The sequence below is a fragment of the Falco punctatus genome (assembly GCF_963210335.1).
Source record: "Falco punctatus genome assembly, chromosome: 5".
NCBI lineage: Eukaryota > Metazoa > Chordata > Aves > Falconiformes > Falconidae > Falco > Falco punctatus.
The window spans coordinates 55126341-55151289 of record NC_137584.1 but is presented as its reverse complement, the minus strand read 5'-3'; the positions used below and the strand labels follow the sequence as shown (position 1 = coordinate 55151289).

The following is a 24949-nucleotide window of genomic DNA, read 5'->3' as shown; positions in this document are numbered from 1 at the left end:
TTAACATACAAATATGAGATAAGTTACAAAATAAGTGCGGTTAGGTAACACCTACATAAATACTAAGATTGCCATATTTTCTCACACTGAGCCAGGTCCTGGTAGCCTCGTGTAGGGCTCCAGCACCCCTCAACAGCACCATGAGGTCACATAAGAAGGGCCATTTTCAGATTACTTGGTTCTTTTGAAGTCATTTGAGAATACTGCATTAAAATTTTACTGTATTAATTCTCTAGAAACCAAAACTGTAATTGGCACTTCATAAAACAGAAAGACATTGTTCTAGTCCAAGCAACTCAAGAGACAGTAATGGAAAGGTCACTGAAATGAGAGGATGGAGAGACTGAAGAGCACTAGTAAGCCTTTTATAATAATTTGCTTCAGTACATGTTTTCTAAAGTTAGGGTGGGGTTTTTGTGTGTATTTTAGTTAGATCCAAGTTCTAAATAATTTTCATATTAGGTAAAACTTCATTTCAGTCTTGATGCAAAGAGAAACTATTCATCATCTACCTGTGGTTCATTTATCATCTGTGTGGATTTTGATGTTATGTATGCTATGCATGGACGTGGTGGAGTGATATTGTCTGACCATTGCCTATTTTCCCACTGTTATTAATGTTCGTTGTTTCTAGTTTACCCTGGGAGTCAATGAATCTATTCTTTGGACACAGCTGCAACTACTGTGACTTGCAAGTGGAAGCAGAGATAGAGAAGGTGCCATAACATCATTCCCTGAAAAATAACTTCAGTAGTTAATGGTGGAGTTGCAGAGTGAGAGGTCAGTACTAAGGCGAGAAACACTTTAAACAGATCAGAAATTGAATTTCTTCTCCGTTTAAATGACATTGGAGCAATTAAGTGTGGCTGTATAGAATTGCTTAAGATGCTGCTACTTGTCTGAATGAGAATGTTGATCTTAAGAAGCAATGTCAAGATGCTAGTAGGACCAAGGTAGATCTGTTCTGTGATCCATCCAGACACTCACTTCACACGATGCAAGCCCCACCAAGTCAGATTTTACTACCTATGAACCTGGTGTTCTGGTGTTTGCACAGAGGATGCTTTATAATTGCCTGTCTAAGGCCCAGCTCTACTCAGGAATATTTTATTGCCTGCTATGATAAGAAGTGTTAGCGGCTGGCCGCAAAAAATTCTTGGACGCACTCTTCCTATCTTTTCAGTGCACCACATAACCACAGACTTACTTTAAAACCATATACAAAGCTAAGGGTAAGAAGAAACAGAGACATGGTACAAGGCAAAATGGGGTTAATCAATAGCAATCGTCTCCTGAAGATCAACCCACAAATAATCTCAGAACTGGGAGGTGAAACTCAGAGTGTTTCACAAAAATTGTACCCTCCCCTTCTCCATGCTCACCGTTGGTTGTATTTTAAGTTAAGGCTCCTGTCATCTAACACTTGTATGTAACCAGAAATTGCATAACTTCTGACTTTCATTTTCACATGAAATATTTATTTTCCAATCATGTGCCAGCATAGTCAACACAATGCTACAATGGATGGATGTTGTTTTAATTTAAAAAAGAAAAATCAAAGGAACTGGATTAAATTGACTAGATGTTCATGTTTGCTGATGACAGAAGTGGATTATTTTTGCATACTAAGTATGGAATAAATAATGCAGCAATAGCTGCATAATTTAAGCATTCCTCTTGTAAAGATGTATAAGTGAAATGAAAGAAGACTACCGCAAAATGAGAATATGTTCCACTAAGAAATGTAAAGTTTGCTGTGACAGTAAAATCTGTGGTCATATGTAGTTTCATCTTTGATCACAAAATGGAGTAATATATGAAATTGTTTTGCATATGAAATAGTTCAGCAGAATATAAGAGAAGACAGTATTTCTTATTTTCCTGATACAGTTGCTTGGGAAACTTCTAATTTCCAGCCAGTTCAGTTAGACGATTCTTTAACACTGCAAAGCCTAATGGGCCAATTCAGGCTTGCACTGAAGAGACAGCCCTCCAGATCAAAGGGCAGATAGCTTACAAGCTCTGCAGCATAAGATGATCGTTTGGTTGCCAATCTAATTTACCAAGGCTGAAATTGCTTTGTGGGGGAACATACAGGAAAATACAGAACATTTGTTTATGTCGGGTTGCACGATGCAATTTACTAGAGTTGTCACATTTAGCAAAACGTAAACGTTCAAGCCAGAGAACAACAAGCAGTTACTGTCTGGTCTCACTCAAGTTAAAAATCAGTGCCCTCATTTAGATACTGAAGGCTACAAGCTGCCCTTCTGGCTTTCAATCAATCAGTCTCTTAAACTGGAGTCTCTTTGTATTTTCACACTGGGGTCTTTGGTATTACCAAGGCATTCCACTGTCATAAAGCAGAGTTACCCTTGGCAACAAGGTTTTTTTGGAGTTTTTACTTCCTTATCAGAGATTGCCCCTGAAACTGAACATGAAGATTAACTAGCAGCTGCTGGTGTGCTTTAATACAGGCTTTTCTTTAATTGAAAAGAGGCTCCCTTTTCTAAGGAGAGCAACAATGGAAAACTTTGGTGCTTCTATAAAGATATGCCCAATGTAATGCTTCTCAGCTAATGCTAAATAATTAAGTTTTTTCTGGTGATATGCTTGGCCTGTTTTCACTAGTCACATAATAAGTTCAGTGACAAAAAATTACACCAGAATGTGGTTGAGAAAAATCCATTTTTCCTAAGGGCAAATAAAAAACAAACAAACAAAAAAGTACAGTTTTGTGATTTTTTTCCCCCATCACAATCTCTTCTCTCCCCTGACCATTTTTGTGGGACATGTCCCCTCATTCATTCATCTGAGAGCTACATATCTAATACAGGCTAGTTATCTGGGTTCTTCTGTCTGCCAATGGAGAGAACGATCGAACCATACCGGGGATGCTTGAGCTCACGTATTTCAGACACCTTCCCTGGGATGACACAAACAGCTGGTTTTGCCTCTATAAGGTCATTTAAGCAGCTGCCTCAGACCTGTAGATAAGTCAAATTAGATGAGAGGAAGCCCATCTTCATTGTTGGAAATTTACTGTCTATAATATGTTGCCTGAGTTTAGTTTAGTATTCGCCAGGTGTACTTAAGAGATACTGAATTTTGACCACGTAGCCTAATCCCTCGCATGGGGCTTCTTCCCTGCTTGCTCCATTCTCATAAGTGGGTTCAGTATGAAAGGAGTACTTTATACAGGAAACTGAACATTTAAGAGCTTACAAAATGCAACCTACTATCCTCCTTTCCAATGCCAAATACCATCTAAAACTGGGCATCCTGTTAAAAAATTTCTCTTGCAGAATCTGAGGGATTTTATGCTCCTGAGCACAGCTGCATCGCAACCTTTCTGCCAGTGTTTCTCTGACTATACTAGTTTCAAAATATCCCAAAAAGTTTGGAACTATAGGAAAATGAGTAATTATTGTCAAAAAGACATGTAGGTACAGCTAAATGACCCTACTACCCAATTGCATTTCTTATTTTACATAAACTGGTTTTCCGACTCTTAACTGTGAAATTTTATGTCCGACATGTTTTTGTCTATGGGATTATTACTACTGAAGCCCATGGAACTAATTTCCCTGAGGAAAACACAGTATATTTCAAAGAAATTAAGAAAATATAGAGGGGAAAATTTACAGACTGTTGAAACTAGCACAGACACGCTATACATTAAAGCTGAAAAGCTTCACACAAATCGATTATGGCACTTCTGGCATGCAGAATATACATACCATTCCTTCACCAGTATATACTGTAAATTTTCAGAAGTTTACACACAGCATTAAACAATTTCTCAGGTGTAGTGGGAGATCACAGGTATAGAGAATGCACAGAAAATCTAGAGACAGTAAAGGAAATACTGTATCTTAAGGCTTTTAACTGCAAGAAAAAAAACAGCAGTGGGGCATATGGAAGAGCTGTGGTTAATGTGAGGCCAAAGCAATGAATCTTTACCAGATACAGTTAATTAATAAGAAATACAATCAAATTAAACTAACAGAAGACATGGAGTATTGAAACCTAAGCTAAAGACAGTAATTAAAAAAAGCTGTATCTGTAGAACCACAAGTAGAAAAAGCAGTAACAACAAACTTTGAACATAAAGTAAAAGCTGTATTTACTAAAATACTGAGAAGCGTTTCTCATGACTGTGAAACAAATTTTCACTTTCATGCTGCTGGTAAACATTTGCATGATGCCAGCTCACAGAAAGCAACCATTAAATTCAGCAAATAGGCAGAAAAACACAATCATCAACAGTCTTACAAACTGTCAAAGCAGAGACATGTCAGCACACATATATCTGCACACATTGAAAATCATGAAAACCCAACATCTCGACGGTACAAGAATGAAAAGATTTCAGAAGCTCCAGTGTACTGCCACTGAATAACTACTTTTTTTTTTTTTTTTTATTTAATGGAATACACAATATGAAAGAGATTTTAAAAAGTTTACATGATTTACAAGAGGGAGGGTGCTGCAAAGACTCCCTGTGTCAGCATGTGCTGGGTAGGCACCTTTGGCCCTGCTAGTCCCCGCTCCCAGCCCTGGCGTGGAGGTGGCTCTGCCTCCAAGGGCTCTCCACACCCAAGGAGCTGCCCTCAGCCTGGCCTCAGCAGGGAGACAGAAACCTTTTCAATGCAGAGGTCAGTGCATGGAGATGCCTGTGTGTCTACTCTACCAGTGGGTCCCTCCCTCCCTCCCTCTGAGATGTCCTGCTGGAGCGGAGGTCCTGCCCCAGGTGCAGTCAGTGAAAACAGAGAAATTTCTTTAGGGATGTGATTAAAAGGCATATTCAGGACCAGTCAGAATAACAATATTTACAGAAAACTGAAAAATCCTAGCAAGAAATGACCTTAAACCCATCTTCAGAAAGTCTGGGCTAATAAGTGGAAAGCTTTTTTTCTAAGAAAGCTACTTCTGAGAAAGCTCCCAGCTAATTTACGCATGTGAGAAAAGTAAAAATCCCTTGAGTAACAAGCCTGAGGCACATACCACCACCTGAAGCTCAAAGCAGCAAAACAGGCCAATGCACACATTGCTGCAGGAGCAGTTTGCAGACAGGCAGCAATGTGCACTCCCCCGATGAGAACAGCCAGGGTCCATCACCCCAGAACTACTGCAGAGCCATCCTGCAAACAGCTGACTCAAATTAAAACAGTTGCTTGCTATTACCTCCAAGCAATCCCTTTCACCTGTTCTGCACATTGTTATTTTCAAAATTGATCTATTACCCTGATAACTGGTTCTGCTAACAAGAAAAAATAGAAAAAAAAAAAATATGTGAGGGAAAACCTATAGAAGATTAAAAAATTTTCAAGCAACCACCATTCAGCCAGGTAAGACAGCTTGAAGCTGAGGAGTGATGTGTTCCATCAGTTACAAAACCAGTTCAGTGCCTGGTATTGTTTGGAATCTGTGTAAGTCTTATCACTATTATGCCCAGCTATTGAGAAATCATCTTATTTTGTTTTATTTCTTAGCAGGCATAATGAGTTATTTCTCCAGCAGTTCCCAGAGGCATCAGAGAAAATCTCATAACAGAAGGCATTGTAGGGACATGTAGGAAGACACAATCTCTTCCCTAGGGAAGAAGTTGCAAGACATAAGAAACAAAGGAAGATTAAACAGAGAAGTCCTAACCCTGGCTGGGTGCCCCGTTATCGCAGTGAAGCCCTGTTCTCCATTGGTAAGTGCAGCTTAAGAAGAAATTACTTATCCATGGCCCCATTCTAACTATGAGATGAACACAAGATTACAATCTTATCTCTTGCACAATTTACATGTCATGTAGTGCAGCTTGATCAAGAACAGTCAATGAAAATATGCTGTTTCTCATTACCTGAGGTTCTTGGAAAGTAGCATGAATATTATGTGAAGAGAAAGAAAAGACATAAGGTTTTACATAATTTACCTTTGACATATTTTGAGATATCTTACGCTAGTTATTTCTTTATCTTGTGCTAACAGAAGAACCCAGACCTTGCAATCACTACCCAAAAAAAGCCCTTTGATTCACTTCAAATCAAAAGCTTGCTCATGCAAGCAATCAGGTGGACGACTGTACAAAAGTGACCAGGAAGGCAAAGGCAGCATATTGGGACATCTGCAAAAAATGTTTCTCATTGCCCAGAGAGTAATTCAATTATGATGGGCTTTTTTTCCCATCAGAAGAAAAAGCATGGAAAAGAATGTGTTCTGAACATCCTCTTTATTCAGCATCAGAAAGTTTTTATTCGTACAAGCACCGGTCTGCTCCCATGGGCCATTGGCCTGTTTCCACCTGGGGATTTCTGTTGTGCTCCCGGCGCACACCCTCCTGGTGATTTCACCTAAAGGGATTCACCTCACGAGTCCCACGTCTGCTCCATGGTAGTAACCACACGAAAGCAAGCAAGAATAACTTAAAGATTCACTTTAGAAGCATGCTTCTCATCCAAACTAAAACACTACTGTAGATGCACCCTAAGACCAAGCGCTATCACTTACCCAGCTGTTGCACCACTAGATTGTATATATGAAACTTATTTGTAAATGCTTTGAACATGTTCTGCCTGACAACGTATAGTTACACTTTTTTCAAAATAACTCATGGTCAATGGAAGTTAAAAAGTCCTTTTTAATTCAGAGTCTGGATTCACAATCTGGCATTCATTAACCAGAGGTGATTAAAACTCTTGGTCTCTACCTTTAATGATAGGTCTAATTTTTTCACAGTTTCCTTCATTAAAATACTATGCTTTCCTGATGAAATGGATATTTTAAAAAATACGTTATTATAAAATGCTCAGAGTAATTTTCAAGAAGACAGGAATAACAGAGAACAGCTGAACAGCATGAAAAAAATTCTTATTGTGGCTGTTGCACCTACTTGAGACTCCAGGTCACCAGCAGATTTACACATATGCACAGCTAAGCACACACTTCCATGGTGTTGATGGCACACATCATCCAACAAGAGCTTAACTGCACTTCAGTGCTCCACAAAATCATACAGGACAGAAATGGGCAAACTCAGCTCACATGTACACTAGTTAAATAGAATGAATTATAGCAGAGATGAATTTGTACCATTTTCTAAATGCTTTTTTTTTTTTCTGTCTGTAAAAGTGAGAAGCGTAGGTTTGTATGAAAATAGTGCTACAGAAGGAATCCAGAATCAATAATTACATAAGTATTTAACTAACAAACACAGACTTTGATCAGGCCAAGTAATTCATCTATCCTCCCCTTTGTGAAATTCAATCTTTGTTTGCATAGCTAATTTCCTCCTGAGTAGCCATAAGCCCCATCCTTTGTGTATCAGTAGGCTTCAGGCAATGTTTAATCAGTTTGCAAGAGTGCATAGATACAATTCCACAACAGCCCTCTATGTGTCATCTGCAAAAGTCACATATATGAAAATATAAGTTGTGCTCCTAAAAAGAAATGTTAAAGAAGTGTTCCTCTTTCCGTAATCCTTTTTCTCTAAGTGTTTTTGAAGCAGCAGGATTAAATGTGTTTGCTTTTCTGAAGGTGGAAAATCACACTGAAGATTTTACTTTAATTTTTAACTTTATAAAACCCAAATAAATAGCTGATTTCAAAATATGATTCCTGAAATTGTAATGTTCATCATACATCATCATAAAAATAAAGAATACAAAACTATTCTGGAAAATTAGTCAGTGTATTTCTGAGCTAAAATCATGTTTTAGCTTCCACCAACCAAATTATTTTAAAAAATTAGTAACATATGTGCAGTCAGGAAAAATATTTAAAAAATAAATTCAGAAAATACAAATAGTAAATAGTTCCAGAGAACTTTTTTGCAAAACAGCATGTATCTATAGCTTGCAGCAAACTTAACATGGAAAGCATGATTCTGATATTACCATTTTGAAGCTCTCTCACTTGAAAGCAGAAATCTGGGAGGCCTGACATATATACTACATTACAAGCAAATTCTGCTTTTCATACAGATCTGTGAAAGTAGCTGCCACAAATTTTTAATGTGATTAAATATCAAGTGCATGAAGGGAGAAATTTGGACCTTGCAATTCTTCATTCTGATAAAGTGTGGAAACCTATAATATTTCAGAATAACTATAGGTATTTCTCAGACATACACTGGAGATCACGTTAAGTTCCCTGAGTTAATTTAAAATTTCAGTCTTACTGAACGCATTAGAGAAATCTGACTGACAATAATCCAAAAACTGGAAAAGAATTGTGTACCTAAAAGCATTCATGGGTTTAAAGAAAGATAAAAATGAAGGCCAGAGCTATCTCACTGTGCTATCTTAAGTGGTTTAACAATAATATTAAGTTGTTCTGTTAGGAGGTCTTCAGTATATTGCTCCTGGGAAGGAATGTGAGAACCATTTTTCCCGCAGCACTCTTAAGCATTCAGTTCCAAACTGAAAGAAAAGTTAGAATATGTGTTATAAGAAAACATGTTTGTGCATGCGGGTTTTGAAATCACTTTGGATCCTGCTGAACCTTGTGGGGATGTTTACATGTTTTCATTAATTTTTAAATATACTACAATATCCATCTCTTATTTCATAACACTCAGCTTTTACACAGCCAAAGACAGCGGTGTCTGTGCCCGTGTGATGTTACGTGGCATAACTCCACTGTGGTCACAGCATGAGAGGTGACTGGAATCATTTAAGAACTTTGGCCTTTCATTTGAACAAATTTCACCATTTAATTATTTTTTAATTTACAATTACTCTCTGTTAAAAGAATTTCATTAAATTCCTATATAAAAGTAGAAACTTGATGGAACATGCTTTTAGACAATTTTACTTAGTCTTTGCCAGAAACGATTACAGACAGAAAGAATTTTCGATCTTATTTTCTTGGGAGAGCTTGTAGAGGCAAAAGGAGGGTCCTCTGTCACTGTGCGTGGTGACTGTCAGGGCACACCACGATCAGGTCCTGGGTGCTCATACACGTACACCTGACATGTTTGTGAAGACAGAGAAAAGGTCTTCTTTTCACTCCAGTAAGTAGTGAAACAAATTTTGAGAGTGCAAGAACTGATTTGAAGCATCTGAGCTCCTCTAAATTTGCTCAGTTTGAATCACTCACCTTTGTCACATGATGTTTCTCATGTTGTACAGGAATCTTAAACATTTGGCACCAATATGTTGTATCTTTGTCTGGTACAGGCACCTGTCTTAATAAAAAGGGCAAGAACACAATATTACAAAAGTCACATTACCCTGTTGCATAAGCCCAAAGCTTTGGCTACCACCTTATCCCCAGCTCCACATAAACCCAAACCCCGGAGTAACTTACGTCTTTGTTTGTCAAGTCAAAGTATGGCAAAGAGGCAGATAAGACTTCTTCTTTCTCAGGATTCAGTAGACGTAGACTCTTCGTACCACGATTAGACCCGTGGTAATTTTGACCTGCCTCTCCCATGTCTTTGTGGTGGTAGGCCCATATTACCCGCACTGTGCTCTCCTGAAAAAAAAAAAAAAAAAACCACACACAAGGAAAAAAAAAAAAAGTACCCATCAGGACCAGGAACAATATCTTCAATATCTTCCTTACACAGTTTGCATAATTGCTACGATAGCTGTGATGTAGGTGTTCCTGTATTTGAACAATGACAAAGTTCAAAGAGGAGCAGTCATCTACTGACACATTTTTGCCTTAAAGTTAATAGTGTTTTACACTCATATGGTTCATTGGACATCAGACATATGCAGAAGTTGAATCTCTCTCTGATAGATTCCTTCATTAACGTCATAAATTTAAATCATATCTGCAAATAGCAGAACAGACTCATAAAGAAGTAACCAACTAAATGCATGAATTATTTTTTTCTAGAGATGTCACTTATTTGGCCAGCAATTAGGTTTCCCACCAAAACATTTTCCAGGCTCAGATCTGTAAAGGTGTGAATACCTTCTGTGAACTGCCATCCTTACATGCTAGGGAAGACAGACATTCAATTACAAAACAGATTTACATCTTAAAAATCGATCTACAGACACAGCACAGATCAATTCTCTGTAAAACATTCTCAGATTACAATAATCCCTTGAGATAAAGTACTCTAATAAATCTTCAAGTGTTCCAGAATGTTAAATTATACTGAGAATTTGGAGCAGGTGCGAAAACCATAGATCCATTGACTGCCCGGAAATCTGGCGGTTTATACAGCTGTGGTTTGCTTCCTGCATCTTTCAGCACCTCATGTTGCTATTATTGCACATATTGTAAAAACACAGAAAAACACAGAAAATGAAAATAGTGTTGAACTACTATAGCAATGCTTCCAAAATGGTTGGTAAACATGCCAAAGCATAGAAAGCTTAGCAAATGTCTCTAACCTGTCCATCATTTCCAATACAGAAGTCATCAACTTTGTTAAGATTATGCTTAGGGAACAGTACAGCAGTTCCTAGGGCAACAGAAGAATTTAACACTAAAAGTATTTTACCGTGGAAAGCATTTGATCATAAAACTCTTCACCTTCTTAATTTTGAATAAAGAAATAAACATATACTTCAAATATAACTGCTCCAAACTTCTTTAAAAGTCTATCTTTAAGTTCAGTACAAGTTAGTGTGAGACCTAAAAAGTGTTTCTCAAGTTGGCATCTCTTGAACAATTGTAACTGTCAGATATGGGACTTGGTGGCCCTGAGATACCAGTTTCAATCCTGTGTTCACTTGGTGTGTTAGAAATTAGAGAACTTAATGTATTAAAGCAGAAGGACAAAGGAGGCTGAAATCAAAATATAAGAGCTTAATAAAAATAGCACAAGTATTTTACCTGGTTGTTTTAAGTTGACCAAACAGATGTTTTAGGAAGTGAATTTCTCTAAAACTGTTCTTTTACTAAGATGACATTATAATAACCAGCTTCATAACCACATATATATTTGGCCTGCATGAATTACTTCATCTCTCTGCATATAGGAGGAGCCTCTTACCGTTATGCTCTTGTCATTTGTGTCACAAGTATGCAGTTCTCTGCTAAAAGCCAATATTGTATGTGTGCTGTTTTCCATGGCATATTCCAGATGGTAATCCTGTTGAGGGTCCTTTTTTAGTACTCTGTTTTCATCTGCAAAATAATCCTGTTGAATTGAAAAGGTGGCCCATTATTAAAATCTAATATTACATCAAAAATGAAACTTGATTCCAATACTGAAGCCCCTTAAAACAAGTCTTTATCTAAAATGCTGAAGTATCAGAATTTGGTATCAAATGATAAATCTGAGGCACCACCGAACTTTTTTTTCTATTAAAAATCTCCAAGAAAGCTAGTCTCCTTGATAAGCAGCATAAAGAGAGTATTATAATAATACGGTAGCCACTGTTAGAAAACCACAACAGCTACTCTTAACGTAGACCCCAAAAGATCAGTGTATGACATCTAAAGTGTTATGGAGAAACTGGTCAGATTAATTTCTACTGATGGGTGCTTAAGCTTAAAAATATCGAATATACTTCTGACAAGATAATTTTACTCTTTTTAAAAGGACTTGTGATAAAGAATTTCATCTTTCTAAATGAAGAACAGTCTGTTATCTTAAACATACACAATATTAAGCGAGACTCTTGTTTTACTTTAGACTGGAAAAATATGCCAGGGACAGTCAAAGTCGACACAAAATAACAAACGGCAAAAGGTAGCAGAAAGAGAAACAGGGAAGTGCTGCTCTGGTCAAATTCATAGCAATTTTAACACCATGCTGCCTGTACATAACTGCAGAAATAAAGACTGCATCCAATAAGCAAGAAGCCTAATATATCATAACTGGGATGTCATGAACTTTGGGAGAAATTACAGAAAGAACAAATTTCACTTACTGTTTGCATCAATGATATTATCGTTCCCTCTTTTCCCAAGTTTTTCTTTGTTTTTTCTTCCCCACAAAAAGCAAACCTCTTGAATGAACACCAACTGGAATCAGAAACCCTACGGCTTAACTAGCAGAGAAAGCGCTCGGTTCATACAGCAGGTGCTGGGCTGGGGTTAGGTTGGGGTTCTGGCAGGGAGGGCTGTTTGGGAGAAGGATGCTCCCTGCCTGGGGTTCAGCAGGGGCACGGCACGATGGGGAAGTGGCTGCAGCCATGCCGGGTCATTAACCTCCTCACCCCGAATTCCTGCAGCCCCGCACAGCTGGGACCCGGCCCTCCCTCTCCTCCCACCCTGGCCACCTGGAAAGGGGTGGCCGATGCCTCAGATGCACCTCCTCTGGTCACCCTCCTTCGAGTTTTAGGCTGTTTCTGCCCCGTTTGGGATGGGGAGGGGGGCAAACAGACAGATCCATCTCCCAGGTCTAACAGGCTACAGGCGGACAACATTAACTGTGCAGTGTTCTTCGCAAAATAACACCGTGCTGACTGCTCCTGAAAGGCGTTTACTTCTGGACCTGTTTGGACCGCCATCCACTTTTAGAGAGATTTGTAGCTTTCCCTTTTTATTAAAGTGGAGGTAACCAAGCTGAAAAATTGCCAGACATTATGTCCAAGTTTTTGATACTGGTGAAAGTAGCTGATACATTACTAATTCACCAAAGGATCATTTAGGAGCTGTGATCTGAAACTTAACTCCAGCCCTAGAAATCTCTGTGTGTGCAAGAGGCCACATGCACACTAGTCAGAGTTCACAAGGGGGTCTGCCTTTTACACATGTACAAACAACAGTATGCCCAAACCTTTCATTAAGGTATACTAATTTCGAAAAAAAATTATGTAAAATTTCCTCAGTCATGATGAAGTTTCAAGGAAGAAAAGGGTAAAAAACTGGCCATTTTTCATCAGTATGAAAATATTCAGATTTAAATTTGTCTTGCCAAAACTACTGAAACAGTTTGGATTTTTTCTTTTCTGGAACAAAACTAAAATTAAAAAACATTGAAAGGTACCAAAATGAGTTTCCATATTTTTTTTTCAGCACTTCTCATGACTACAAATGAATTGGTACATATGTGAAAGAATGCAGACATGGGAAAATAATCACCAAAAATAGCAAAAGAGGAGTCTGGGACCTGAAGCTCTATGCTGAAAGAAAGGGAACTGATGAGTTATGTTTGTTTAGAGAAAGAATTTGGGATTTGCTTTTCCAGAGGGAAATAACAGGCCTGTTCTGGGGTGGTAGTTGAATATGGGTACTTTATGGGCTCAAAATCCTCCACTTTGTAATAAAACCCTGTATCAGAGCTTGGAAAGAAGCAGTGTACTTCTATACACAACACCATCCCTGCTCTGAAAACACTCCTCTATGGAATCTCTGCTTCCATCTCAAAAATAGTAAGGGCTTGTCTGGACGAGAAATGGAACCTTGTGAACGTCAGCTTTTACTGAAGCATGATATCTTTGCTGAAATGTTACATTAAATTGGAGGAAGGCGCCCTTTTATTCGATTACCCACACATTGAGTTATTGAGGAATACAAATTCAAGAACAGCTTTTCCTCATGTGAACAGTTGAAAGTCTTTGCCTGAAACCAGTGTGAAGGAAAGCTCAAAATTGTGAAGCAAAGTTAGGTGTGACAGTGAAATATATTTTGTTAGTGAACTTCGCCATTTCTTAACAAGTCTAGAGAACACAGCTGTAACAACAACAAAAAAAACACCTCTTGTGATATAGCCCTGACTTCCACGAGCCTGCGGGGAGAATGCAAAAATAACTTTAAGAAGTTGTGTAATTAAGGTATTAGCTCAGATGTGCCTTAATAATGTGATTGTCAGTGTAATTATTTCACTTGCCTGGATGACAGTCAAAGACAGGTCACAACTGTGGCTCTGTGAGGGCTCGTTTTGAGGCTGCTGGGGAATGCTTCACGGAAGGTGGTCCCAAAGCCAAGGCCCCAGGAGGGGACCACGCTGCTCCCCACGGGAGGAGGGATGTGTTGGGAGAGCTGCCCTGCCTGCCTGTGCGCTCCTGCCTGCCCCGGCTGTTGAAGTTGAGCAGCAGCTCGCTCAGTGACTAACCTTAAATTATTTTGTGGGTAGATGTTAATCTGACCAACTAATGTTAATCTTTCCCATGTGAAAATTTCTGTGAATTAATGAATTCCTTGTCTCTACTTACTTTCTCTGCCTGATACAGGCCACCTTGAAACAGACCCTGAATATCAGGGTGCCGAGAATACCTGGGAAGCAAATTTATGTAGTGCCCAGGAAGGCAGAGATGTCCATTTATTCCCAACTACCACTCCACTAAGTGCAGTGGGACTGCCCTAGAGGAATCAAGTGTGAGTACACTTGCCAGGAGCTATTTAGGAGTTAGTGAACAGCCTCTATTACTACTTTTATTTCCTTTGTTGAAAGTTATCCAGATGTTCATCACAAAAATAAAATCAAATAACAAAAAAAATTCTGAACAGCTTAAGATTTGATTGCTCAGCCTCTCACAGGAAAAGGGTTTGTTCACCAGTTGTAAAACAAAATACGGCCACACTGCCAAGGAAACATACCGATCTCTTTCTTTTCACAGAGAAGATTTTAAGTCCAGCTACACAGACTTTGCTCTATTCATCAGAGCTTAAAAGCCATTAAGACACATGTTTGTGAACAAAAGGTAACAAACAAAGGGACATTATAAAAAATGAAAACACACTGACAAACTGTGATGTCACATCCTTTTCAGCAGTATCTCGGAAAAGTAAGCAAAAGTTGGTTGTAGATATATCTATATAGATATACGTCTGTATCTTTATACATCTCCTATGCTTTCTTTCGTAGCAGAAAAATAGTAAATGAAAGTCCTGCCTCTATGGTACAAATGCAATCAAGATCACATCTGGACAGCCGACACTCCATTTAAGTCCTTGTATGTAGTCAAAGGAGAAAGCTGCATACCTCCGAGGCCTTTGAAAAGTGACAGCACGGAGGATGGATCCACCAGAGGCCAGAGAGGGGACACGAGGCATCCAGGCTTCAGCTGGACTGAGGATATCTAAATACGGTTTGAAAGCCTCTCAGGGCCAGACTGATGTAATACAGAACCCACCTAAATTCACAGGTTTCACTCATTTAATTCTGCAGAGAAAGGAGTGTGACATTTTCATCAGCAGAATTACAGTGCTTCGATATCTGTCACAGATGGTCTGAGACATGCCTTGTATTGGAACAGTTGTATTCTTCCTATCAGGTAGGAAAACTCTCTAATGCGGTGACCTCTTTCACACAGATTTGGTTTTGCTACCCCATACAGTTATCTATAAAACCTGTCTTTTGTAGGATGGATTATACGGATACAAGTACCCTCAAATTTCATGGAGTCTTAGCAGAAATCCGCAATAACTATCAAGTCCTTAAAACTGAATTTCTGAAGCACTCACAGCACAAACTTGTCAACATGGATTTATGCACTTGCACCCAGATTCTTCAATTTCTTATACACACAGAAGTATATACAATACATTAAATGAAGGTAAAGTTTTAAAGTTTCACATCAACTTCACATCAGAAGCGTAAGCATTACAGAAAGAAAAGGGTAAAAAAACCATTTTGCTAGCATTAATATATATGTTAGTTATTTAAATAGCAAGTGTTTAAAACAAAGTTTCAGAAATGTTATCAGTCATGCTACATAATAACAAAGATGTTACTTTTATTTCAGAGTTTGCTTGTGTAAACTGTTTACATGTGAAATGTTTAAAGTTTCTGTACTCCCTTTAATAATATTGCACAAAATGGCATTTTAAACTCTGGACTAAGTCATGCGATCAGTCAAGTAATTAGGAATCTCCTACCTTACATTACCTACAAGTTGAAGCAATATATGGAAAATGAAAAATCTTCCTGACAGTAAAAGTTATGTTCTTTTCCAGATGTGAAGCCAAACATGTTATACTGTTTTTCAGATCCCATTAACCACTCCCTTTCTTAAAAAAAATGTTTTGCAGCATATATGGTTTCTGATTGCTGATGATAGCTGTTCTACAAGCAGTCAGGGAGAATAATTTCTTAAGGATGTGAAAAAAGGCTGGTTTCTCCTTCGAGAATGTAAGCACAGCTGCAGAGGGAAGCCTGACCCTGAAAGCACCACCAGCTGTCATCGCAGGCAGGAACAGGTGTTTATGGGACTCCCTCCCCAGATCTTTACAATGTACAAGATTGTTTTGTTTATGAGATCCATTTCCCATCCTGAATTATATACAGCACCTTTCAACCTCAAGGAGCATAAAATAACTCTCAAATCCATCCCATCCAGCAATCGCCTTGCAGGCTTGGCTTGTAAGCAGCTCTGCTGCTGGGATTTATAGTCACTGCCCTTCTCTAACTGGGAGACCACTGCTATTTCAGCAGCAATTTTACACTTACAAGTGAGTAAAGGGACAAGCCAGGCATGGGAAATAATGGAAAAACAAGCTGTGGTGCAACTAGTCCTCACCAATGGTCGGTAGCCAACCCATGGAGTTTCAAACATCCCCAAACTACCAAACTGATGTAGAAGATGAGGGCTGAAGACGAGTCTGGCAAAAGGAACTGGGGAGCTGTAATTAAGATGAAAGGTGGCACAGGAGATGCTCTGTCTTAGTATAAACAGGATAGTGAAATTGCTATAGTACAACAAAACAACTGACCAAAACGCTTGTTTGAAATAGGCAACAAGCAATGCCTTTCCCAGTTTCCAAAAAGAACCCAACTGTGGTTAACATTTCTCTTTTTTATTGTTGCATTCAGTTTAGATGGAATCCTGCTGCTCATGGTTCCAGCACACACTGGATATTACCACCAAAAAGAAGCTGGTTTTACATTGTATTTGGGAAGAAGCAAACCGGGCATGAGTTTACAAATAAGCAAACCAAACTTTGTGAAACCTCAAATAAATTTCAGCTTCAGTTTCAAGCAAAGATCTTACTCTGCTCTTAGGGAAAAGCTGAGCCCGCCCACAGAAAACTAACATGAAGCAGGAGTCTGAAAGCACCACTGCTCCATACAGAAACACCTTGAGAGCATTCTAGTTGACTGATCCAACCTTGAGATTGGCCCCAAGTGAAGAAATATCCATAAAAAAGGGTACAGCAACAGCAATCAAGCAGTTGCAAGAAGTTCCTGACGTAACTGGGATTGGTAAATTCAGCTTCTGCGCTATGAGCAGTCTGTTTGCAATTAATTTACTGATTTATGTTGGTTCTTTTTTACCTGCACAGCAGATTCATGAAGCAATTCAGTCCTTGCTAGGAAGCCTGGATCTCACTCACATGGGCAGTTGCGAGAAGCTGCGCACAATTCCTGGTACAATTTCAATTAAACTGGCTGAATGACACTGGAGTAAATGAGGATTATTTCCTTCAAGTGTACTACTAACTTTGACAAGGACAGAAAATTTTTACCTGTAACAAATAATTGTGAGTGTGTCTGCATTTTAAATGCCAGCATACATATATACACAAAGACACACATTTTCCACTTGTGTATTTACAGAAGCAGATGTATGTGAGTGTGCATGTACACAGATTTTCTTTGCAAAAAGAGGGTATGCATTTTTTACACATGAAACACAGTTATTTACTTAGAGACATGTCTTCCCTCATTCAAACTGTGTCATTTGAATACACTTCAGTGTATTCCTTATATTTAGTTAAACGCTGCCCAAGGCAGCTTCCCAGTAGCCTACAGCCAGCAGCGACACCCCTTGGTTTCTGTGGCATTCCTGGGCCATATAAAAATATCACTTTCCCCACACACAAATGAAAAACATTGAAATGTGGAGAGCTCTCTAACTTACCACACAAAGGTGTAAGAAGCACAAGCAGTTAGAAGTTGAAATACATCGCATATCGGCGTGGATAATTTGACTTTGCAGCAGAGTCCCAAGCACCTATCTGAGTCTTTACATCAGGAACAAATGTTGATTTAAGAGGTTATATTCCAGTTATATCAGAAGCTATAAAGTTAGATTAAAGGCTGTCTTAACACAAATAGACTAGACAAAACATGTAGCAAAGTGTTTTAAGGGAAAGAAAAATCTGAAGTAGGAGATACTGCATGATCCAGCCTTCCAACTGCACTTTATCTCAAGGAGCATTCCTTACACAGGAGCCACATTTAACCTTGTTCTAATTACTTTAATTACTTCAATTATGAGAAAGTTTTAAATACACTCAAGGGATTTTCAACTATTAGTGATACTTGTTCCCAAAAATTCTGGTTTTGCCTTGGAAAATCTCCCTTCTTCCTTCTCCTAATTCTAAGATAATTGTTTATGTTAAGAATTAAATCATTCCCCCATTATTGTAAGCCTCTGCATCACTTACAGTGGCTACATTTCCATCCTGCCCCAGGTACTTATTTTGGGGAGCTGTAAGAAAATTTTGTTTTCTTGGTGTTTCCAAAATCCAAAGAAGAAGAAAAAATACCATAAAGAACAAAAAATTCTTGTGAAACAGCACCCCAAAGTCTGCAAAACACAAGAGCTACAGAATTCTTCTCATCTTTTGTTCACCGACTGTTGCTTCCCTGTCCTAACTATTATACCTCTGAAAGGGAACTACAAAGCACCCAGCCAGTGGAGATGTACACTGGAGTGTCTCTTTATGCCCCACATCGAAGCCAAGAGGGACTCATTACTCATCTGGAGATTTTGCCCCAATGCCCAAAGGCATGAAATACCTCCAACAAAGCACCAACTGAGATATGTCAGTGTGGCACTCGCTTTGCATCTCTCTCTTGGTGCCTTTCAAGTTGTTTTCTAAACACTTCTTTTGTTGCTGTTGGCATGAGTGCACTTAAAAGCAGCATATAGTTAAGTACAGAGAATGCTCACTGTTTTCTGTCCTTTAAAATCTCTTCCAAGTACTTCCCTATGAGCAATTAAGCTAACTCTATGGGATACATTTGATAACAGATATTCTTTAGTTTGGGTGACAGTTAACAAGCAAGGCTGTAATGAATAATAAAGTACTTTTTAGTGACACACAGTCCCTATTCACCCTGAGCAGGGACTATTTTTGTGCAAGTTCAACAGAAGATTCTAACAATGCAACCCTCTTGTATAACTTGCACAAAATAGGCATTCATCAAGGAGGATTACTCTCCCCAAAATGGGGCTCTCAGCAGCTACGTGCTGTGGGTGGGGATGCACAATTCCAGACAGGGGTGGAGACCAAGGAAAAGGCATGGGTCTAGCATGAAAACGCATGCTGTGTCAATTCATAAGAACAAAAGAGATGCATTAAAAAAAAAAAAAAAAAAAAAAAAGAAAAGAAAAAAAGAAGAAAAAAATTAAAACTAAATGTAAAAGCTAAGGCTACCCCAACAGCCTTTAGGAAGAGTAACACGTGCTGCAAGTGACCATGACAATATTTCAAGGTAACATTTTGCCAAGTAAGAACTCTCCTTCCAAGTCCACCCCCTCCCTATAGAGACAAAGGCAGCTTCCAGCTTTTCAGCACCAGCCCCCATAGGTATCTTCTACTTGTTCTTGAACATGCTCACTCAACCCCACCCCACCCGCACCCCCTGTAATTTGCCACCCTGTCACCACAGGGCTCTCCGTAACATGCACAAATAATTTGTTCACTGGTCACCCTCTTTTTCTCCTTCTGCTTGGTAGAGGTGCCTTCCTCACAACAGCACAGTAAAGCTATGCATATTTGTATGCTATTCATACTATGTCCTCTGCATCCTCCCAAATTATGTTTAGGTTCCCATTCCAAATACCAAACTTCTGAAATGTCAGGATAGCAAATGTATAATTCTCCAATGATTTAAATGCTCTCCAAAAAACTACTGTGGTATACCATGAAGGTTTTTTCTTCTTTCATGACATCGTAATGGTTTTCACCTTGATACATTTAGGGAGAACTAAACGTCAGACTTTCAAATCATTTTAGCCTTTACTTATGCCAGCCACTCTTTTAGCTTAAATACAGCTCAAACATGGAAAAGCAAACCAAAACAAAAAACTCATTACACCCAAGTTCAGGATACACCTAAAACTGAGAAAGTAAAATCCGATCTTGGATATCCAGAACTTTGAGTCACCAGATTTTTTCAAGTCAAGCGCTGCCTGCTGATGGTGAGAGTGACATCTCCTTGCTCTGAGACGATGAAGAATAAATGCCAGAGGAAATGTTTTCTCTCTTTTCTGAAAATTGGCTGAAGTTTTCCTCTATATTGATACACAGGTCTCCCACAAACTACGGAGTATCTGCTTTTACCTTTGCTGATGGCTATAGTCTAACTACATTTACATGTTTTCTCCCAGAAGAGGACTCTTCCCTACAAGAACACTTTCTATTTTTAAAGGAGAGAAAATTTGGGGGTGGGGTGGGAGGCTGAATTCTCCCAGGAGACTAGCCATTTCAGTGCCCACTTGAAAGACTATAAAGGTGTTTCAGAACATCTTCTGAAAATCATGCCACTAACAAGCACCTCAAAACTTTCAAAGAAACCAAAAAATGACCCTTCTAAGAGTTTAGACCACGATGCACATTTTCCGACTGATGATCATGGAATAAAAATATATTTCTAAAACCAAAAAGAAAAGTAGGTTCTTTCATTATAGGGTGTACATATTTTATAGAGTGCAGCTAGGCATAAAACCACATACTTTCAAGGGTACTATCTATGAAAAATTATTTTTCAGTAGTAAATAGCATAAATGATAGTGATATACACTTAACACAGAATGCATTTTTTAAATATTAACTGTGTTTGTGTGTCCAGTAGAGGGAAGAATTAGGTATTATTGAAATAGCATTCTAGAACAAGTTACTCATTCTATAGCAATCCCTGCTGACTGGCCAGAAAAAGGCCTTTTGACAAATTTTGTTTCTTCACCGTCCTTGTTTCTGGCCTTTCCTTGATGGTGCAAGTATGGAAATATTTTAACGGAGCGATGTTTTAAAAGACCACAGTCCAGTTTAAAATGCAACCTTGCTGCCTAGAACTGAAGAAGGAACTGGGATGGAGAAAACCTTACCTTGCAAGCAAGCTTAACAGAAGTGTTTCTTCTGTTCCTTACCTACGCAAAAGTGCAACAAAATAACTCATGGCGCTTAGCACAGCAGATGTTTGTGCCCTAAATGAGCATTTCAGGAAAATTCCAGGTGTTCTGTAACAGGGGGCACTTGCCTCTTCCATCTCAGTTGTATTTGTCATGGGATGCCAGTGAACAAAATCTTTGGAAGGAAAAAGAAATTTGCATGGGGCTATTTTTAAAGGATCCTGAAAACCTGCAAGGGGTGTTGAAAAGAGCCACAAAAGTTCTTCAAGTGCTGGGGAAAATGTCCTGCAGTGGGATGCTTAAAGAGCTTGATCTATTTATTTTATGCAAAAGAAAACTGAGGAGTGACTTGACTGCAGCATATAAATAACTTAATGGAGGCAGGATGCAGGGGGAGTAGAGTTTTTAATATAGTAGGGAAAATACATAGCTGGAACCTGAACCCAGACAAACTAATACTGTAAATCAGGAGTAGCACAGACTTACCACTGCCACAAGCTATCAAGGGAAGTGATGGATCCTCCCTCACTGGATGTCTTTACACTATGTTTGGATGTCTTTCTAAAAGGCATGCTTTCCCCTAAGAGGATCTATGAACTAACAAAGCACAAAGTTTGGGTTTATTTTAATGGTTAATAGATGTATCTTTTGAAGTATAAGTCACCAGAAAGCCCAGCCTTCTGTGAGCTAAAAGTTCATTGCTCAATGACCAGAATTGGGTGGGTTTATTATTAGTGTTTTATTTAGACTAAGTTTTTAAGAAAAATTATCTTAATTTTGAAATAAGGAGAGAAAAAAAAAAACTAAAAATCATCAGTCTGAACTTAGATAAGACAAATATATGCCTAAACTTCGTATACCAAATTAATGGGGGGGTGGGGAAACAGCAGCAAGAGTATATTAAGCATTTAGTTTTCTTATGGCAAGATGTTAATAAAAGTCTACATTCTAAAGAAAAAGCTCACAAAATTTAAGCAGCAGCTTCAAAGCTCAGCTAGCTCTAACATAAGGAAGAAAAGATTTCTCTTAGACCATACTCTAACAACTGGGTGTTAACTCTGCTCTCAAATTGCCTTCTAGAAGTTATTATTGAGGAATTGGGGGCAGTAAGATGTCACGCTGGGCTTGATTCCCCTTTCACTGACGCGTGGGACGAGCTGTCCCTGCCCCCCTGGCCCCAGAGCAACTCCTCTAGGCTGGATCTCAGGTCAGTGAGAGGGAACAGAAGGTGCGGGTCCCTTCCCCTCTCACGGCTCCTACCCCACCAGCCACCAATGCCTCTTGGAGGAGATGCTTTGCTGGGAGCACCAGCAGAGCTAATGTCCCACACTCCTGTTCCCAGCTGTAGCCCTGGCAATGTCTAGACAACTACAGAAACATACCTAGAAGATTATGCCAGTGCAGTTGAGCTCCTGTGAGGTTGCTTTACCGGACCAAGAAGTACCAGGAGTCCCTGGTTGATCTAAAGGACTCCGTAAGTGCTTTTCAATATCTGAGCCAAAACACCTCCAAGTGAGGAGAGGAGAAACACCAAGGACAGGAGCAGCACCGGCTGTGCCCCTGCAGATGAGAACATCAGCAGGCTGGGAAGGTGGTGGGATCGTGCCCTTGTGGCTGTGGGATTACAAAGAGCAAGCTCAGGCGGCACCGGGGCGGCCAAGCTCCATCACCCGCGGGCAGGGCGAGGGGGAAGGTGCCGCACCTCGCGGGGGGACACTGCCATCCCTCCTCTCTCCTCGGCTCCGCGCTCGGCCGGCCGGCGGGGAGAGGGTGCCCAAGGAGAGAGAAAAGGGCTGTTGCACTTTCTGGATAAAGAGGAGGAAACCTGACACCTTTGACGAAACCCATGTAGAAGTTTAGAGGGAAGGTTGGCAGGGAGCGGATCGAAAAGGAGTAGCTCCTCCGGGGGCAGAGTTACGCGGAACAATAGGGATAACCAGAAAGCTGGAAGGAAGAAGCAGAGAGGTACGGAGATGAGGGGCGAGGAGGCTGCAAAAGAAAGAGGGGTAGGGGAAGAGGGGCGTCCCGAGAAAGAAACTGCGGGGGGAAGGTGGGCGGACAAAGGCGACCCGGGGCGCGGGAGCGGGATGCCGGGAGCGCTCTCCCCCGGCAGGGGCCGGCGGCTTGCGGGCGAGGGGAAGGAGCCGGGCCTTACCTGCAGGTAGGGCTGGCCCCTCTCCACGCCCCCCACCACGATGTCGGCCGAGGCCATGCCGCCGCTGGCCGAGAGCCCGAAGCCCACGTAGCCGCGGGTGCGCACCTCCAGGCGGAAGGCGAGGGCGCTGCCGCGGCGGCCCCAGCGCAGCCGGTAGGCGCCCGCGCCGTCCAGCACCGCGCTGTGCGGGTAGCTCCGCGGCGGCGGCCCGGCGGCGGCACACAGCAGCCCGCCCAGCACCAGCGCCCAGGGGCGCAGCCACCGCATCCTCCCGCCGCGCACCGGCGGCCGCCTCTGCCTCAGCGTGTGCCCCGGCGCGCGTGTGTCCGGGCGCGCGTGTGCGTGTGCGTTGTGTGTGCGCGGGGAAGGGGGGCCGGGTGCCCCGGTCACCCCGCCCCCGCTGCGGGCGGCACCGTGCCGGCCGGCCCCGTCGGGGCAGCGCGCCCTCGGCAGCCGCTTTGTTCGCTCCCCGCCCCGGCCCGGCGCTGGCTGCCGCCCCCGGTTCCCCCGCGCCGCCCGCCGGGGCCCGGCCCCCGCCGCGCCGGCAGCACCTGCCGTGCCCTCGCCGCTGCCGCGGGCTCCCGCGGGGGCTTCGCGGGAGGCGTTCGGCTCACGTTAACGAGCGAAAATCCTCCTCCCGACGGGGGCGGCGGAGAGGAGGCGGCGGACGGGGCTCCCCCGCTGCTCGCTGGGACCCCCAGGCCCCGCGGGAGCTTTGACTCCGGTGGAAGAAGCGCGCGGGCGGGAGCCCGGAGGCGAGCGGGCGCTTTCCAGCTCCCCGCCGCTTCTGCACTTAGCGTGGGAGCACGGTGCCGGGAACGGAGGGCTGAGCAGGAGATGCCCCCGTCGGGAGACTTATTTTTGCTCCGTAAGTGGAAAACGGAGGATGACTCCCGGAGTGATTGGCACTGAGGCGCCCGCAAAAGCCCAGCTCAAAAGGCCACCCGCCTCCCCTGACGCTCCCGCGCCCGTCCCCGCTGCCGCCGTCGCTCGGGCCGGCCCGGCCATGCGGTCCCCGACACACACGCGAGAGAAGCTGCACCCCCTGCCCCTCGGCGCACCGCCCGCTCCTCCCCGCCATCTCGGTGGAAAAGTAAAGATCAGAAAGAGGGTCTGGAGCCTTGTTCCCCAGCCCCCTGCAGATCCACATGGAAAGAAAAAACAGCAAAGCCCCCAAACCGGGAAAGTCATGGTCCACCAGGAGTCGTATCGACTCTTGAAAGCTCCAAGCAGTACGAAATCAGTTTCAAAACGAAGTTACGCTGTTTGAATTGTCTTTTGTTCATGTTTAAACAAAAGAGAAAGAGCCTGGCACTCAATCGAAATGAAACATTAATTCTATGAAAAGCGATCAAACTAGTACATAAGGGAAATTAGTAACACTTCCTTTTTAGCCTTTTGCATGAAAATATTTCACAAATATCACCACCTACTGTGATGTGAGGAATACATCAAACTACAGAACAACTTCTAGAAGAGAAAAATGCTTGAAAGTGATAAACACCAAATATTACTTTCACCTAAAACATTGTAAGACATGAAAGAAAAACAAGAATTAGGTACTGGTGAACTGAAAGCAATTTTTAAAGGGAATAGATTGGTGTGACCTTTCTTCCAGTTATGGCAATAACTTCAAAGGTACAAACTCAGACAACTGGCAAAATAGGAGATGGTCAGTGTCTAGGTTCTCTTCTAAAAATTGCTGACACCTACAAGTGGATATGGATTAATTTAAGGGGAAATTGCAAGTGCGCAATACATCTCAAGGCCAAAGGTGTGACCTCGGCACTCAGCTGGGGGGATGCACCCGTTGTAAAGCTGTGCATTAAAGAAGGGATCCTTAGGACAGTTACAAAAAAAGTAT

General features: G+C 41.2%; 1 protein-coding gene across 1 annotated transcript in view; it reads right to left on the bottom strand.

Moving 5' to 3' along the window:
* Positions 1-23495, bottom strand: part of MOXD1 (monooxygenase DBH like 1) — a 51468-nt gene extending 27973 nt beyond the window's left edge. Inside the window, exons 1-4 of the mRNA XM_080388377.1 lie at positions 23086-23495; positions 10949-11095; positions 9301-9468; positions 9091-9174 (exon numbers count right to left, since the gene is read on the bottom strand). Of these exons, the coding sequence (XP_080244503.1) occupies positions 9091-9174; positions 9301-9468; positions 10949-11095; positions 23086-23352 (666 nt within the window). The 5' untranslated portion in view covers positions 23353-23495. The remainder of the gene's footprint in view (positions 1-9090; positions 9175-9300; positions 9469-10948; positions 11096-23085) is intronic.
* Between the last annotated feature and the right edge of the window lie 1454 nt (positions 23496-24949).